Genomic DNA, 17314 nt, shown 5'->3' on the forward strand with positions numbered 1-17314 from the left:
GATGCCGCCTACCCACTGCAGCCCTGGCTCATGAAGCCCTACACGGGGCACCTCAATCCCTCCCGCCAGGCCTTCAATGCCAGGCTGACCAGGGCCCGCATCGTGGTGGAGGGGGCCTTCAGGCGACTGAAAGCCCGCTTTTGATGCCTCCTCACCCGTCTGGACCTGGCCGAGCACAACATCCCTCCCGTGGTGGCAGCATGTTGTGTGCTCCACAATTTATGTGAGAGAAAGGGGGAGGCTTTCCTGCCGGCCTGGATGGCTGAGGCTGACCGCATGGCTGGACACTACGGTCAGCCCCGCACCGCCGCTGTCCGGGAAGCCCATCGGGGGGCCGTCCGGATCCGGGAAGCCCTGTGGAAGAGCTTCCTGGTGGAGGAGGAGGACTGACCTCTCCCTGCATGCCCCACTGGGGCCTTCTTCCACCCTACCCCCTTCCGCTTTCCCCTCCCTACCTACTGTCAAATAAAGACACCTGTTTTTCAAACAAAAACGTCTTTTTATTTAACATAACTTGGGTGGGGGGAGGGAGGAAGGAGGGTGGGAGAGAAGAGGGGGAAACCTGGGACGAGGGAGCTGGAAGAGGAGGGAAGGGAGGAAGGGAAAGGGAAGCTCAGGGGTGGGAATCCGGCTGCCTCTCCTGTCTCGCAACACTGCGGGTCCGGGGGCATCGGTGGGGAATGGTTGTGGAGGGTGGGGCAGGAGGGATGGGGGGTGTGGAGGAAGCAGGAGCAGGAGCAGGAGGGGGAGCAGGGGGATCAGGAGGGGGAGCAGGGGGATCAGGAGGGGGAGCAGGAGGAATTGGGAAGCGGTCGAGCAGGCTCTGGAGGTGGCCTCGCAGGGCACGGCCCTGCTCCTCCAGTGCCTCCAAGCTCCTCCGGCGCAGCCTCAGGTCCTTCTGGACCCAGTGGTCCTGGATACGGAGCTGTTGCTCCAGGAACTGGAGGTGCTACCTCTGGTACTCCTCCTGGTTCCTGGCTCTCCTGCTGGCCTGGGCGCGGGCCGCTGCTGCAGGCAGGGTGGTGCTCCCTGCAGTCCCAGGTGCTGTGGCTGTGGTGAAACAAGAACAGCGGTCAATTACCCCAGGGGCCCAGGTGTATGAAACCCAGCTCCCCTCTGCAAGGCCAGGGCCCCTGCAGGATCCCCAGCTGCTGCTCCGTGGTGGGCAAGGCCCAGGCGCACGGTCCCTGGGCTCCCTCTCGCCCCAGCCCCCCGTACACATAAGGGGAGCACGATGGTACTCACATGTGGACACCTCCCCGGCCTCGGATGACACAGGCGAGCGGCTCTGTGGGGTGCCTCGGGGGTCCCGGGTCCTGGGCAGGCTGCTGGCAGGCTTCTGGTTCTCGGAGCCCTCTTCCTCCTCCTCCTCCGTCTCTGGGAGCGGTCCTTCTGCCCCGGGGTCTATCACGTCCTGGTGGGCAGAGATGGCATGAGCCCCCAGGAGGCAGGCTATAGCCTGGAAGTGGGGGCACGCCTCCGGGTCGGCCCCTGGTAGGCAGGCCCGGGAGTAGGACTGCCACAGGTCCTTGATTTTCCAGTGCACCTGCTCCCGTCTGCGCTGGTGGCCCCTGGCGGCCAGGCTGGCAGCCATGCAGCCGTAGACTGCCGCGTTCCTGTGGCTAGTGCGGAGATCGTGGACATTGGAGGCTTCCCCCCAAACCTCGATGAGGTCCACGATCTCCGCACTAGACCACGCGGGCACCCGCCTCTTGCGGCCCTGGGCAGGGTCCTGGGAGCCGCCAGGCTGGTCCCAGGAAGAGGGGGAGGGCTGGGTGTCATCGGGTGGCTGGCTTATGGGGTGTCAGCTGCTGGGTGTGCTGGCATGGGTGCTGGCAGCCTTGCAACTGGCACAAACTGTGTAGCCAGCCTGTGGCCCTTTAAGGGCTCCGGGGCTGGGAGGGGGGCTGTAGAGTTTCCCTGGTGTTGGCCAGAGTGGCCACTAGGGCAAGCTGGGAAGGGCTAGCCTCCCACTAGTTCGAATTAAGGGTCTACACAGCCCTTAATTGGAACTAGTAAGTTTGAACTAGGCTTAATCCTCGTGGAATGAGGATTATCTAGTTCGAACTAAGCGCTCCGTTAGTTCGAATTAAATTCGAACTAACAGAGCGCTAGTGTAGCGCCTATGAAAGTTAGTTCGAACTAACGTCTGTTAGTTCGAACTAACTTTGTAGTGTAGACATACCCTATGTGGTGGAATCCCTTTTCGATCCCCCATCAATTGTCATGCATCCCTCACAGGATGGGGAACAAATATGATCCACCTCATGACCCAGGGCCATACTCAATGCCTGCCTCCACTTTCTTCTGCTAATCAAAACTCACAAGATTAGACTCAACCTCACACATGTGTTTTATGTGAACAAACAAGGAGGGAGCCCAGTCCTGCACTCTCTGCACTGAGGCTATAAAACTCTGGAACTGGTGCTTCCGTATAACATTCACAGCTCTGTCTTATGTCTACCCAGGTCTCAGAACACCACTGCATAATTATCACTGAGAAATCAATGATGTGGTTCTATCCAATGTCTACCAGAGCTGGGGTGGCACCAACTGGGTCTATTTGCCTTAGCAAACAACAAGAAATGCCCCACTTTCTGCTCCAGAGTAGGTCTGGGAACAAATTTGTGGGGAGACGTCTTCAAGTTCTCACGGACCAATGGCCTCCTATATTCATTCCTACCAATACCCCCAATAACAGGATAATTCAAAAGATACAGACAGACAGATCCTGCCTCATACTAATTGCTCCAACATGGCCTAGACAATATCATCCAGTTGTCCTGATTTCCCTTCCCCCCCCCTCACAGGCTCCTATTCCAGTACAGAAGCTAGTGGTATCGCTCCAATGAAGGACATTTTTATCTCAAAGCATGACTACTCATGAAGAATTAGAATGTTCTGAACCAGTCCAGGCAGTTTTTCTACACAGTTGGACACATGCTATTTGCACAATGTATCTCCAAACATGGAAAAGGTTCACGTGTTGCCTAATACGTTTTTTCCACCCCTCTTCCACTCCGTCTAGACTGCTTCTTAGAACTGAAATTGTTGGGCTTCTCCCCCAGTTCAATCAAAGTTCACTTTGTGGCAATCATGGCATTCCATCATGAGATTGATAGTGACATTGTCTTTGCCCACCTTGTCACTAAGAGATTCCTGAAAGGCATTCAGATGCTATGTATACCCAGACGTACGACCACCAGTAGAACCCTGGACTTACACTTAGTCCTCCAGGCCTTGATGTACAAACTCTTTGAAGCTACCTGTTCCCTTCTCCATCTATCCATGACAAACTACTTTTTGGTGGCAATTACATCAGCCAGATGTGTCAGAGAACTCGGAGCCCAGATGGTGGAACCTCTATACACTATATTCTTCAGTGACAGAGTCACATTACACACACATCCTAAATTTATGCTGAAGATCCACTTCTCCAACCCATCTCCCAATATTCTTTACCAAACCATTCACTAATGTATTTGAAGCAGCTGTGCACACACTTGATGTACATAGAATATTATCCTTCTATCTGGATGGGATGAAACCATTCAGACAGACTGCCAAGCTGTTTGTTTCAATCACTCTGTGCTTATAAGGCAAATGGATATTAGGCTGAATACATCTCTGGTACCAACTGAGACAAGTCCAGCCTGCTAAATCTGTGTCCACCTCTACTTCATTTCTCCAGAATGTTCTGTTCTCTGACATCTGGGCATCAGTTCTCATCTTTGCTAAATATAACACTCTCATGCAAGGCCCCTCATCAACCGTGAGACTGGGAAGAACCGTACTATCAACTGCCCTCTTACGTGATCCTAAGCCCCAACCATCTTAACAGATACTACTAGTACACAGTCGCCTATGTTGGACTACTCACAGGGACATCTCTTGAAGGAGAAGAGGTTACTTACTGTGTGCAGTGACTGACATTCTTCAGGATGAATATGCCTTTGGGTGCTCCATTATCTACTCTCCTCTCCTCTACTTTGGATACTGGTGCACACTCTATTGTAGAGAAGGAACTGAGGAGTCCAAATCATGCACGTGCTATTCAAGCTCTGACAGTTCACGAGGCAGGCACTGCACATTCATGGCCCATAAGGGGACTGCTGTCAAACTCTGCAGTCGAAGATGCAGGGACTTACTTTGACCCACAGAGGAGCACTCACAAGGACACCCATCTAGAAGAAAGTCAGTTACTGCACATGGCAAGCAGTGTGCCCTCCAAACTGTGCAGCAATACATTTTCACAGGTAATAATTAATCAGCCTTGCCCAGTCAGTTAGCTCCATGCATGGAGCCCTGAGCCTCTGACTGGGTGGGGCTGATTAATCACCTGTGAAGCTGTGCTGCCCCACAGTTTAGAGGGAACATTGACCGTGAGTAACCTCCTGTTCCTAGATTAACTAATCCCAGTTTTTAACATACCTGTGTTTGTTTTGGCCTAGGACCATGGGGTTTCTCTTCTCTTGCTCCTTTCTCAGTGAGATAGAAGGGAAAGGAACTTGTAAACAGGAACAATAGTTGTGTTTAATGTCTGATTCTCTAACACTTGCAAAAGTTAGGAGTATCTCAGTTGAAAATAATGATGGAGTTAAATGTGTGAGAGCTGAATAAGTCCCCATTTCCATAGTTTTGTTAGGCTCCATGTCAAGGATCTGATTGCAGCATATCAGTCTAAATGTATCATCATCCTTTCGATATGGGTTCTGTTTTAACATTTGGTTAAGGCACTCATTCCAGCTCATTTAATAATTCAGTTTAAGAAAAGTAGTAGCCAAAACAGTTTCTCCTTTTAAAAGTACTAAAGAAATCATATTTATTTTTGTTAACATATTGCAGTTATTTATGCTCTCTTCAAAAGTACTGACATCAAATAAACACTTTCAGTTTGCAGGAGAACACTTACAAATGTAGTTGCAAATAAATCTCTTAGTTCAATATACTGTTATTTTAGTACTGGAGTATGGGAGACAGTAATTTATTGACAGCATTATTGTACAGAAAGAACACAAGAAGATACAGATTTTTTTTAAATCGCTTAGTTCCATGTTATTTAATTAACAAAAAGTTATATAAAATTTTAGTGACTAGAGTTTAAAGCTAATGATTTGACACATCTCCTGATATTTAGAATCTATATATAAAATACCTCTAAAGGATAGCATTCAAACTTTGGCCTTAGTACAGTCTGAAAAGAAAATGTAAATATGGCATCCTATGTTCTTGATTTATTGTCTCTCGCCAACTGCATAAACAATTGGTCAACTACCAGCCCTGGAAACTTAACCTAGGATATAACAATCAAGCTAATATTTTCCAGCTCTTATACCAGCAACAATAACCCTATTCGAATTAAAATGTGTTTCAGGTATGTTCTAGCGATGTATAGTACTGCACCTATAATTTATGCCCTTGGATTAATTGATGTTGACTGATGTGTAAGCAATAAAGAACCCTAGTTGACTGTCAGATTCCATGATGATTTTACTGACTGGTAGATGAAATGGTGTGGTCGTCAGATATTTTACTTGTAAATGGAGCTAATGTGATATGACATCATTGTGGGGTTTAGGGGACAAAAAAACCCCAAAACCATGCTGACTGCTCGCCCCTCCCACATGTATGGCAGATCATTGACAGAAATTGTGCCTTTCCAAAGCACAGTGATTCAGATTTTTGAAGGTACCTAAAATGCAGATGGGCACCTACTGGGATTTAAAAATACCTATTGGGAGATATTTAAAATCCCACTAGATTTTTATCAGTATTATCAGCCGAGTCAATCTGGAACTGGAGTAACCCTTGAATTCTGAAGTTAATCCTTTTGAAACAGAAAATACAACAATTTTATATTATATTACATTAATGAATTGTGATTTGGTGCAGATTCTGAATGTATAGTCATTAAAATCAGTGTGATGGGCTCGTATGTCAAGTCTGTGTAGTGAGTCGTATGTGGAATGCTTCTGTGAGTTAGAGCATTCATAGAGTTGAAGACCAGAAGGGATCATTAGATCATCTAGTTTAACCTCCTGCCTGTCAGGGGCCATTCCATACTACCCAGTTACCCCTTTCTTCTGGATTTTTCTGGGTTAAGTGGGACACCTTTTTCCTAGATGTTTGTTCTTTATTTGTATTGTTTAAATGTTTAAATTGTCTGTGTTCTCCCAGCACAGTGCAGAGTTAAGTACATTGAAAATTTACATTAACAGGCCTTTACAGCATTTTATACAGAATTATTTGGACTTGAACTAGAGACTAAAATCATCTCTCTCTCTCAGCCCCAATACTGGTATTTGGATAAATGGGGATGAACTTGTGGCACACTTATCGGTGCTGATGTGAAGCCTCACCAGTCAATAGGCTCTGTGTAGTGCAGGGGTCAGTTTGCTAAGATCTGATTGTACTGGGAAATACTGTGCCTGTTTGCTTGTTCACAAAAGTAAATACATTAATGCTTAACAACTACATCTGTTTGTAGGATCATTATTGAATATCTCCCTTTGTTCCTTTATTTCCTTGTTCCTTTCTTTTCTTTCTTTTGAACAGGTATTACTACAGTATTGACTATGACAACACTAAGTACAATTGCTAGGAAATCTCTTCCCAAGGTTTCGTATGTGACAGCAATGGACCTTTTTGTTTCAGTTTGCTTCATTTTTGTGTTTGCTGCCTTGATGGAATATGGAACCTTGCATTACTTCACTAGCAACAAAAAAGGGAGCAAGGAGAAAGAAAAGGCATCAAAGCACAAGCCAGCTGTAAGTTTAAGAAATTTGGGAAAAGTCTGCTTAATTGTAGTGTCTTTATTATATTTTTACTAAAGGATATTTATTAATTATTATTGTTATTGTTGTTATTATTTATTATTATTGATTTATTTGTATTACCATAATGCTTAGGAGGCCTAGTCATGAATCAGGAACCCACTAACTAGGTCCTGTATAAACACAAACCAAAAAAATTCTCTCTCTGCCCCCACGCAGACTAAGAAGAATCTTTAAGAGGCTAGCTGGCAAGCTGTGAGGTAAACAGTCAGGGTAGTTAACATGACAGCCTATCACTCTTGGATTCATTTCCTGATAATGGCACAAATGAACATAGATTTAGGCTCATTATACTCTCTAATGGATGTAAGATGAGCCAAAAAAGCAGTTAAACATACTTTCCATGGCTTCAAAGGAAAAAGGCCCCAATCCCTCATTGGCTGTGTCCACACTCAGGGGTTCTTTCGAAAAAAGTAGCCTTTTTTCGAAAGAACTTCCCCTGCGTCCAGACTCAAGCCGCGTTCTTTCGAAATTAAATCGAAAGAACGCGGCTTTTCTTTCGACGGCGGTAAACCTCGTTTCACGAGGAAGAACGCCTTTTTCGAGGGAGATCCGTTGAAAGAACGTGAGTCTGGACGGGGGGAGCCCTTTCTTTCGAAATTATTGGCCTCCAGGAACAAGCCCTGGTGGACAATCTGGGCCATGGGTTGCACGTCTGTGGTTCCTGGCTGCAGCCATTCCTTAAAGGGACATGCGCACCCTCACAGCCACTTGTTGCAGACAAGGAGCCAGAGCACACGGCGACCTTGCTGCAGCATGTCACAGTCCCAAGAGCGTCCTGGCCCTTCCTCCGAGCCTTCTGGGGACCCAGCCAAGGGCTCCAAGCGCCGGGCACCATCCTGGTCCGGCGCAGAGATAAAGAGCCTGCTGGAGCTGTGGGGAGAGGAGGAGGCCTTACAGGCCCTCAAAAGCCGGCGGCGAAATGCCGAAATTTATGGCCGCATGGCTGAAGCCCTGGCCCAGAAGGGCCACTACCCCCGCACCCAGGACCAGGTGCGCTCAAAGGTGAAAGAGCTGCGCCAGGGCTACGCCAAAGCCAGGGAGGAGAGCTCCCAGTCTGGGGCAGCCCCCCACTACTGCCCCTACTACTCCGAGCTGGACCAGATCCTGGGTGGCAGTGCAGAAGCACGCATACCACGGCGGTTCGTGCAGTCCGGACTGGCAGACCCCGTGGTGGACGCTCCAGAGCGGGAGCTACAGCAGTCTGGAGACGGGGACATGGGCCCAGAGGAGGAGGACACCGAGGAGACGGCGACCCTCACCCTGGAGCCAGTCACCCAGACCTCTGAGGCCTCCCAGGCGTCATCTGGCGCGGGAGAGGAAGCAGCAGGTGAGTACAGTGAGTTTGTGTCACACCCGGGGGGGGGGGAGGTAGGTGGGTGGGTGCACAGTGGGTGATGCACAAGGGAAACCTGTCATGCTCAGGCTGATGCCCAGGTCACACACACACACACACACACAGTGTGACCTTCAGAATGTCTGCTTCCTCTGTCTCAAGGGAGAGGGCATGCCCTTTTGGACAGCTGTTGCACACATGACTGATTGTGATAGAAATGTAGCCGTGTTACTCTGATCTGAGGAAGTGGGTCTGGCCCTGGAAAGCTCATCCCCTAATAAACCATCCTGTTAGTATTGTAAGTGCTACAGAGTCCAGTTTATAGGACTGATTGTGTCTTCTTCTTTTCCTCCACAGCCGGACCAGCCGTGGAAGAGGGCCGCAGCACCCCAGCCCCACCTCCATCTCCATCTCCACCTCGGAGACATGGGAGCCACAGACACAGGCGTGTCTACGCCGACATCCTCCGGCAGCATGTCGAGGCTGTGCAGGAGCAGAACACCATCCTGCTACAGAGGGTGGAGGCAGAGGAGCGGTGGCGTGATCGGCTCATGAATGAGCTGGTCCTGCAGCGCACGGTGCTGTACGCCACCCTGAGGGAGGTCAGCGGCTTGCCTGCTGCTGTGCCTGGTCCTGCTCCTCCAGCACCCCATGACCCCACCCCACCAAACCCCCCTTCCACAACAGCAGTCCTTTCCCCCCTTGGACCTCCCTCTCACCCAGCCCCCCCAGCTCCCCAGCCCCTCTCTCCCCCTGGCCCTCCTCTCCCCCAGGCTTCCACGTCCCAAGAGCCCCCCAGCAGCCAGCCAACCGACAGGTGCATCACCCGATCCCGTAGCCGGGGAGCACCCCAAACACGAGGCCCAGCCAGGAAAGGGAAATCTGCCAAGCCCCGTTCAACCTGATCCCCTTCCCCCCTCCAGGTTTCAATCACCCCCATCACCCCAGTTAAAGCACAAACAAAGGGTTAAAGGCACTGTTTGTTTATTGTATATAGTTTGGCAACAACAAAAATGAAGAAAATTTTTGTTATTTTGCCACATTGTTTGATTATATGTACAAAATTATAAATAAGTAAAGAGAACATTTTATTTTGAAACACACCCTGGTGTAAGTGATGTGTCCAAACTGGGTCAGGAGATGGGTTGTGGAGGGAAGCTTTTATTGGGGGCCAGGGCCCAGTCCCCAGGCAGAAGCCCCTCAGTGCACTCAGTGGCCTCCACTGGAGAATTGCTCCCGGAGGGCCTCCCGGATGCCAACTGCAGACCGGTGAGCCTGGCGGATGGCAGCTGTCCGGGGCTGGGCAAAGAGCCTCTCCTGGGCATCAGCAGCTCTCCCCCACCCTGGTAGGAAGGCCTCCCCTTTCCTCTCCACGAGGTTATGGAGGACGCAACACGCGGCCACCACCTCGGGGATGTTGGTCTCCCCCATGTCGAGGCGTGTGAGCAAGCACCGGAATCTGCCCTTTAAACGGCCAAACGCACATTCCACCTGGTTGCGAGCCCGGTTAAGGCGAGCATTAAACTGCTCCTTGCTCGCATCCAGCTGTCCGGTGTAGGGCTTCATCAGCCACGGCATCAGGGGATAGGCGGCATCAGCCACTATGCACACCGGCATGTGCACATCCCCAACCGCAAACTGGCGATGGGGGAAAAAAGTTCCTGCCTGAAGCCTCCGGTACAGGTACGAGTTCCTGAAGATGCGGGCATCGTGTGCCCGCCCTGACCACCCAACACAAATGTCAGAAAACTGTCCACGATGGTCGACCAGGGCCTGGAGGACCATAGAAAAGTAGCCCTTTCTGTTTATGAATTGGGCTGCTCAATGGGGCGGTGCACGGATGGCAATGTGTGTCCCATCGAGCGCTCCTCCGCAATTGGGGAAGCCGAGGGCAGCAAAGCCGGCCATGACGCTGTCCAGATCCGGTAGACAGATGAGCCTGTTGAGCAGCTCCGAATTGATGGCCCTCACCACCTGCAGAACGAGACAGACAACAAAGTGTTAGAAGGGGTGCCTTATGTCTTAGGAGGAGAACCCACCGCCCACCTTCCCTCTCAACCACCCCGGGAATCCCCTCCTCAGAACCCCCCCCCCAATTCAGGGTGAGTGGAGGAGCTCCCTCCCACTCCCACTCCCACTCCACTTGGCCCTTCCTGACAGTCTCCCTTCCCCCCACCCCAAACTGTGACTGTCCCCAGACAATGACTTACCTCCATCAAGACGGCCCCGACAGTAGATCTCCCCACTCCAAATTGGTGTCCCACAGAGCGGTAGCTGTCGGGGGTTGCCAGCTTCCAGAGGGCAATGGCGACCCTCTTTTCCAGGGGGATGGCGGGCCGCAGGTGGGTGTCTTGCCGTTGCAGAGCAGGGGCGAGCCAGGTACACAGCTCCTGGAAAGTGGTCTTTCTCATGCGGAAGTTCCGTAGCCAGTCTTGGTCATCCCAGATCTCCATCACGAGCCGGTCCCACCAGTCAGAGCTGGTGTCAAACCTCCAAACACGCCTGTCCACGAAAAAGTTCGGAGGCAAGGGCAGTGTGGCTGCCGGACGGGGGAACCCCTCGTCCCTCTGGTCTGGGTCCAGCTCGGGAAGGAGCCTCATGATTGTCTCACGAAGATGCAGCAACAGCTGCAGTATGGTGTTGTGGGGCCCTCGCCTGCCCAGGGGCAGCTCTGACTCCATGCCACAAATAAGGGTCTGCAAGCAGAAAAACCTCAAAAGAAAAAAGCTGCTGGGGTGTCCCAGGAAGCTGAGCACTCCAAAGCAGCACTGCAATGCCTTGCAAATTTCCTCAAGGGACAGCAAAGGCAGCTGCAGGAGCAGAGCAACGGGTGTTCAGGAGTGTCCCTCTCACCACGCGTCTCTGCAAAGGGCAGGCAGGCAGCACCCGGAAGGAAATGCTGCCCCCATGCCCTGGCAGAAGCAGTTCCGGGTGGCTTTCAATTTCGAAAGAGCGTCCGGCAGTCTGGACGCTCTTTTTCGAAATAGCGGATCGATCTTTCGATCCGCGCATTGTAGTCTAGACGCGCTCTTTCGAAAGAGCCTCTTTCGAAAGATGCTTTCGAAAGAGGCTCTTTCGAAAGAAGCCTGCAGTCTAGACACACCCATTGGGATCCATTCAGTAACCCATGTGAGTGATGAACCCCTCTGAGGATTCAGAATGTGTACAGGGTCCATGCTAACACTTCCAAATGCAGGATCTGACCCCAGACCGTAGTTGCAGAAACGTTGTAGGTGGATCGAGGTTATGGGATTTCACCTTGACTGACACGATCATCTTTGGATACTTGTATAGAAAACATATCCAACTTCAGAGAGAATTCTTTATTCCTTTCATGAAAAGCAAATTTCATAGTCTCATTTAAAGATGTTTTTAATTGAATCAACACTCTAGCACTGCAGTCTGAAATTTTGTTGAGTGTGAAGCACCACACAGCAGACGTGCAGGAACAAATATTAGACTATTGTAATAAACCCAGTGTTCTAATATATAAAAACTGTTCAGCGTATTTTCCAACAAATAGTAAAAATACTTCACACTAAGCTTTAAATTAGCAAAATATTGAGATAAAGGCATTGAATATCTTATGCACTGAAATACAAACTGAAATAGCCTTATTTCATAATAATTGAGGCTTGGTCCCCACTTTCTTTGGGAAACCATGTAGGAAGACCTAAGAGGCAGGAAAATGCCCCAAAGCTGCCTTGCTGGAAAGTTCCCTTCCAAATCATTGAATTGAAAGAAGACACAGTTTGGTGGCAATATCACCACACTGGTGACTTAACACTTCCTCCTTTTTTCCTCTTCACCCTAAGGAAATCTGAGACTGACATATAGAACATGCTTTCATGACCAAATTTAAAAAAAGTTTGGAGAGAGTGAAGGTGAACATTGCTGTTGGAATCAGGTTCTCTAGCCTGGCTGAATAGTGTTTCAATGGAGCCCAGGAGAGAAAGGAGGAGATGTAACTTTAAATCACCTTCGCAGCCTTATGATTCTAGGGCAGTTCAGCCCAAGTGGCGAACCATGGCAACTGCCAGGGAAAGGAAGGCTTGGAGCCACTTTGTTCCAAGTGGTAGGAGCATATGCAGTCACAGATGGAAGGGGAGCCTAAGCAAGGGATAAATTGATGGGAGGGGGTGACAGTGATAAAGGTTCTGAGGGGATAGCGGGTCTGAGCTGCACTTCTCAGGCATGGCTCCAGGGAGGTCATAGAAACGTGTACTCCTGCAGTATGTGTCTATGGGGCACAGTACACCGAAACAGAAGTGGGATCTCTCAGCGTGCCAAAGAGGAAAAGGAACTTAGAGAGTGTGGGAGGCAGTGCCGCCTACCCAAGCCAGAGAGACGGGGAGAAACTGCCATCAGTTTAACTTATTTAATCTGCCTCCATCACCGGTGGAGCTGAATGCATCTCATGTGTTTTAATAATAGAAATAATTATAAGAATCTCTCTTCTTTCCCAGCCTGTGGGGAAAAAGAATTGGCTAATTTTATATATTTGTTCATAATAACCTTTTATTAATATTAAATGTCTTTTATCAGAGTCAAAATATCTAACCGCCTCTTTTGAAATAGTGGCAGATCATTAACAATTAAAGTAATGGAGATGCATTAATACATAATAGAACTCCTAGACTTTAATGAATTTTGTTTCATAAACTAAGCATTTGTGTGATATTCTGCAAAATGGTACAAAACTTACAGTATCTAAAGCAATATAAAAATACTGTATTGGTGAGTCATGCATAGTCTCAATTACTGAATATGTAGCTAGAGATGTGTCTAAGATGAGAAGCAGTGATGCAATATCTAGAACATTGCTCTCGATAGTATTGTGTGTGGTCCTTTTAGAAATGTGCTTTGTTTTTTAAGGTCTGAGAAATGCCCCCATCTGTTCATCCAGATTTCTTTAAACAAATGAAACATATCTGAGTATTTTTTTAAATTTAATATATTTAGTTATAAAAGAGACCGAGCTTATGAAAGAGGTGTGGTTTTTTTTTTTTTTTTTTTTTTTTTTTTTTTTTTTTAAGTTCAGTGACGTTTAAAATGCAGTGAGATTTCTAATTCCAAATGGAACAATTACAGAGAAGCCATACAGTAACAAACCCTGATCTTTCCTGATACCTTTCTTCAAGTTCCCTATTCATTCCTGTTTTTTTCTTCTGATTATGAATGTGCTATTTTTAAGCCAATTTAATTAAAAATATTATGTATAAGTTTTTATGAAAAGGTTTAATTTACACTTGTTTTTAAAGGATGGCCTACAGAAATCTTCTGTTTAGAGCTGGGCCTTTAGTAAAAGATTATTACTCTATGTAATAATATAGTTACATGTGTCAAGATATTGTAGCTGATTAGAACAGGTCGCTTACTAACATGTAGGGGCAGGAAGTGAATTCATCAACAGCATTTTACTTCTGTTAGTATTCACATAGCTGTTTCACTGATGACTAATTTTTATGCCCAGAGCCAATTAATTTTTATGCCCAGAGAAAAGTTATCCATGTCATTATAAAAAGGGGGTACTTTTTCCCCTTCACTGAACTTAATGCACTTTTGTAATCCCAAAAGTGTAATCATAATAAAATATGAATATGCAGCATATCAGTATGCACTATATAAAGGTATCAGCGTGTCATATAAATAAGCTAAAGGATACATCCTGTCTATATAGACTCATAGCAGCAAGTTTACTACAATATATGGAGATGAAAACTTTTTTTCCTATGAATAAAAGCATTTGAATAAATAGTTATTGTCTTGGCAATAATGGAATGGTAAAAAGCTTTCTGAAAGTAGAATATTCATTAAGCTAAACGTTTCCCAGGCTGTAGAAAATAAGTTTAGCAAAAAAGTTGCACATTTTTGAGTCCTTTATAATGTATCACATGGATGCAGATTACACAAAAGACACACTTGAGAAATGTAAAACAACAAAAGGTGTATGAAGTGTTGTTCTAGCTGTGTGTCCCCAAGATACTAGTGAGAAAAGGTCAGTAAGGTCATATTTTATATCTTACACAGAGCTGTTTTTCAGGTTTGGAAAGGGTACATGCCAATCTACCAGCTGAGGATCTGGCCTTTCCTAACATCTAGATTTTCCTTAAATGTTTACTTTTTTAAAGGTTTTTTAAAATCCTGTGCTTTTCTGCTCTTTTCTTTCCCCTTTCTCACTCTCATGCTATCTTCCTTCTCTCTCTATTATTTCTTTTCCCCCGTGTACTAGGTTTTCTCTTTCTTTTTTTGTCTTCCTCTTTTGAAACACTGTGCTATGGATCATTCTAATAATTGTCATTCTCTGAGTCCCTCTGTAGAACGTACCACTAATTCTTCTCATGACCATACTGATGACTATTGTATGACTCAGGTCTCTCTCATGCTGAATGAGTTTGAGGAAATCACATCTGCAGGATTCTCAGCTCTTTGTTGGCCTAAAGAGAGAAAGCCCAGTAGGCATTATACAGCCTCATTCTTCCACATGTTCTATCCTTTCCTGTGGCTTTCTTGGTCATATACTGGAGCAAATAATTTTGGGTTGTGCACGTTATTTTTTGTAAATGGCACTTACCCTGCTGGATATGTGCTGACATTATATCTTCCAGACTAGACACAGGTTAAACTGTATCTTGCTCCTAATGGTGGGTGTACCTCTTTCCACTCTTTTAAATGCATATGTTTCTTATTCTACTGTTCCACCTTCCACTTATTGTCATGCTTATGTCATAACCTCTTCTACTACAACATTTCATCTTTTTATAAGCAAGAAAATCTAGAAGCTAGGAACCTAGATTTGCCTCAGATACTTCTGATTTTAGGTAAGAAGAAAAGGGGACATGTTTTAACTGTCTGGGTAAGTGTGTTCCTTTACTGGATATAATCAGAACCACTCAATGGCACATCAGAGACCTTTCCTTTGAGTAGTTTCAAGATTCTTGGCTATCTTTTTACACAGATAGTCAAGATACCTATGACACAAATAGCTGTGTCATCTTGAATAAATGACTTCACAGCTTTGGGCCTCAATTTTCTCTCTTATATTATGGGTATAATAATATTTAACTACCTTACAGAGGTACTATAAGATCATAATTAATTACAATGCTGAATAAGAGGTATACACTATTCTGAACAATTTTGTGCTTCTGCTTCTTAACAATTTAATACATTTTTGAATGATTTGCTAAGTGAGTAGTCAGTTAAAAGAAAAATAGTTTCTGCATAAAATAGTTTTATGCAGCTCTCACTGCTCTTCCTTGCATTTTACACCAGTGAAACTGAGGGAGTCATGTGGTGTAAAACCAGCGTAGCCCTGTAACAAATAAGGCCCTGTATTTTTCTACTTATTGGTATAAAATAGAAGAAACATCTGTTGATTGTGAATGTAGTTGATATTGTATTTTCACAAAATTGGATGCAATTAGCTTCTTCAGGATAATAATTAGTTCCTGTTCAAAAATGAGAAACTGCAGTCTTTGCAAAATGCCCATGCTTATGATACAGTTGATATAAAATGTTGAAATACATTATTTAAATAAAGTTTCAGCATGTCAATGTACCACTTCCATACAAACTCTGGAAGACTACTGGCTCCAAGGATGCATGGGCATAAATCACTTTATTAGCAAGGAATTGGAAACCTATAGTGTTCAAGGCAAGAGTCTTGTAAGTGGTGAAACAGCACCCTAGAAGTGCAAGAGCCCAGATTACTTTGGTTGACTGTTATTGGCCATCTTGTATGTTGTTTCCTTGCCCCCACCATATACACTCACAACTCTTTTAGAGAAGTCCCCTTCCACTTTTTCAGGGACTAAGGTTATAAATGCTTTTATTGCAAATTTGTGCTCTCTTGTCCTATCTTCTAAACATATTTCTTTCCATTTCTTTTGGTCTCATTCCTGTTCAGAAAACGGAGGTGCTCAGAGTTCTGGAAGAGAAAAGGAAACACGTATGAATATCATACAGGGATAATGTGAGGGATATCAATTTCTTTTCAGTCTGAGAATTCAGGAGGGGGACTCCATATCTGGCTGAAAGAAAAGATAAGGAGAGTGAATGAGAGGACAAGTGAAGAATGTGGGGTTAAGATTGGAAAGAGGACAGAGTAGGGAATGAAGAATAACAGGAAAGCAGGTGATCAAGGAGTCATGGAGGAAGGAATCAGAGCCCTGAAGATAAGAAATAACATGGAAAAAAGGAGACCAATAGATGGAGGAAAGATTAAAGGAAATAGTGTGAGTAGGATGGACAAAATTCCGATAGTAGAACAGAACATACTTTGTATTGCCCAATATTGATTACTAAATTACTATTAATAATATCAAGTGTTTGATTTCACTTGTCTGATGAGATTATATACATAACACATTGTTACCAGGCTGCCTTTCCATTTGGTATAATCAATATAATTAACACATGGTGCCATATTAATCTCTGGGGGTATGTCTACACTACCCCGCTAGTTCGAACTAGCGGGGTAATGTATGCATACCGCACTTGCTAATGAAGCCTGGGATTTGAATTTCCCGGGCTTCATTAGCATAAGCGGGGAGCCGCCATTTTTAAATCCCCGCTGCTTCGAACCCCGTGTAGCGCGGCTACACGGGGCTCGAACTAGGTAGTTCGGACTAGGGTCCTATTCCGAACTACCGGTACTCCTCATGAAACGAGGAGTACCGGTAGTTCGGAATAGGTACCCTAGTCCGAACTACCTAGTTCGAGCCCCGTGTAGCCGCGCTACACGGGGTTCGAAGCAGCGGGGATTTAAAAATGGCGGCTCCCCGCTTATGCTAATGAAGCCCGGGAAATTCAAATCCCGGGCTTCATTAGCAAGTGCGGTATGCATACATTACCCCGCTAGTTCGAACTAGCGGGGTAGTGTAGACATACCCTGGTTCAATTTCACTGATTTGAATGGAGTTCTGTAGGGGAAGAATTTGACTCTTGGTTCCTCACTGCCTGGGTCTTCTATTCATCAACTTTAGTTCTAGAAGAGACCATTAGATTATCTAGTCTGACCTCCTGTATACAAAGGCCATTGAACATTCATCCAGTTACCACAGTATTGAGCCTAATAACTTTTTTGGTTAAAGCATATCATGTGGAAAGGCATGCAGGCTTGATCTGAAGACATTAATAGATT

At 46.3% G+C, this 17314-nt stretch overlaps 1 protein-coding gene and 1 long non-coding RNA gene across 3 annotated transcripts in view; one reads left to right on the forward strand and one right to left on the reverse strand.

Annotated features, from left to right (window-relative positions):
* Positions 1 to 17314, forward strand: part of GABRG1 (gamma-aminobutyric acid type A receptor subunit gamma1) — an 88209-nt gene that overhangs the window by 63977 nt on the left and 6918 nt on the right. For both annotated transcript variants that reach the window (XM_075930486.1, XM_006111939.4), the window contains exon 8: positions 6556 to 6767. In XM_075930486.1, coding sequence (XP_075786601.1) covers positions 6556 to 6767 — 212 coding nt within the window. The remainder of the gene's footprint in view (positions 1 to 6555; positions 6768 to 17314) is intronic.
* LOC142829652 (uncharacterized) lies at positions 495 to 4159 on the reverse strand. The gene is made up of 3 exons (XR_012904306.1): positions 3915 to 4159; positions 1246 to 1414; positions 495 to 1050 (listed from the first exon to the last, which is right to left on the reverse strand). It is a non-coding gene; the product is annotated as an uncharacterized LOC142829652 (long non-coding RNA).

The sequence above is a fragment of the Pelodiscus sinensis genome, chromosome 5, assembly GCF_049634645.1.
Source record: "Pelodiscus sinensis isolate JC-2024 chromosome 5, ASM4963464v1, whole genome shotgun sequence".
NCBI lineage: Eukaryota > Metazoa > Chordata > Testudines > Trionychidae > Pelodiscus > Pelodiscus sinensis.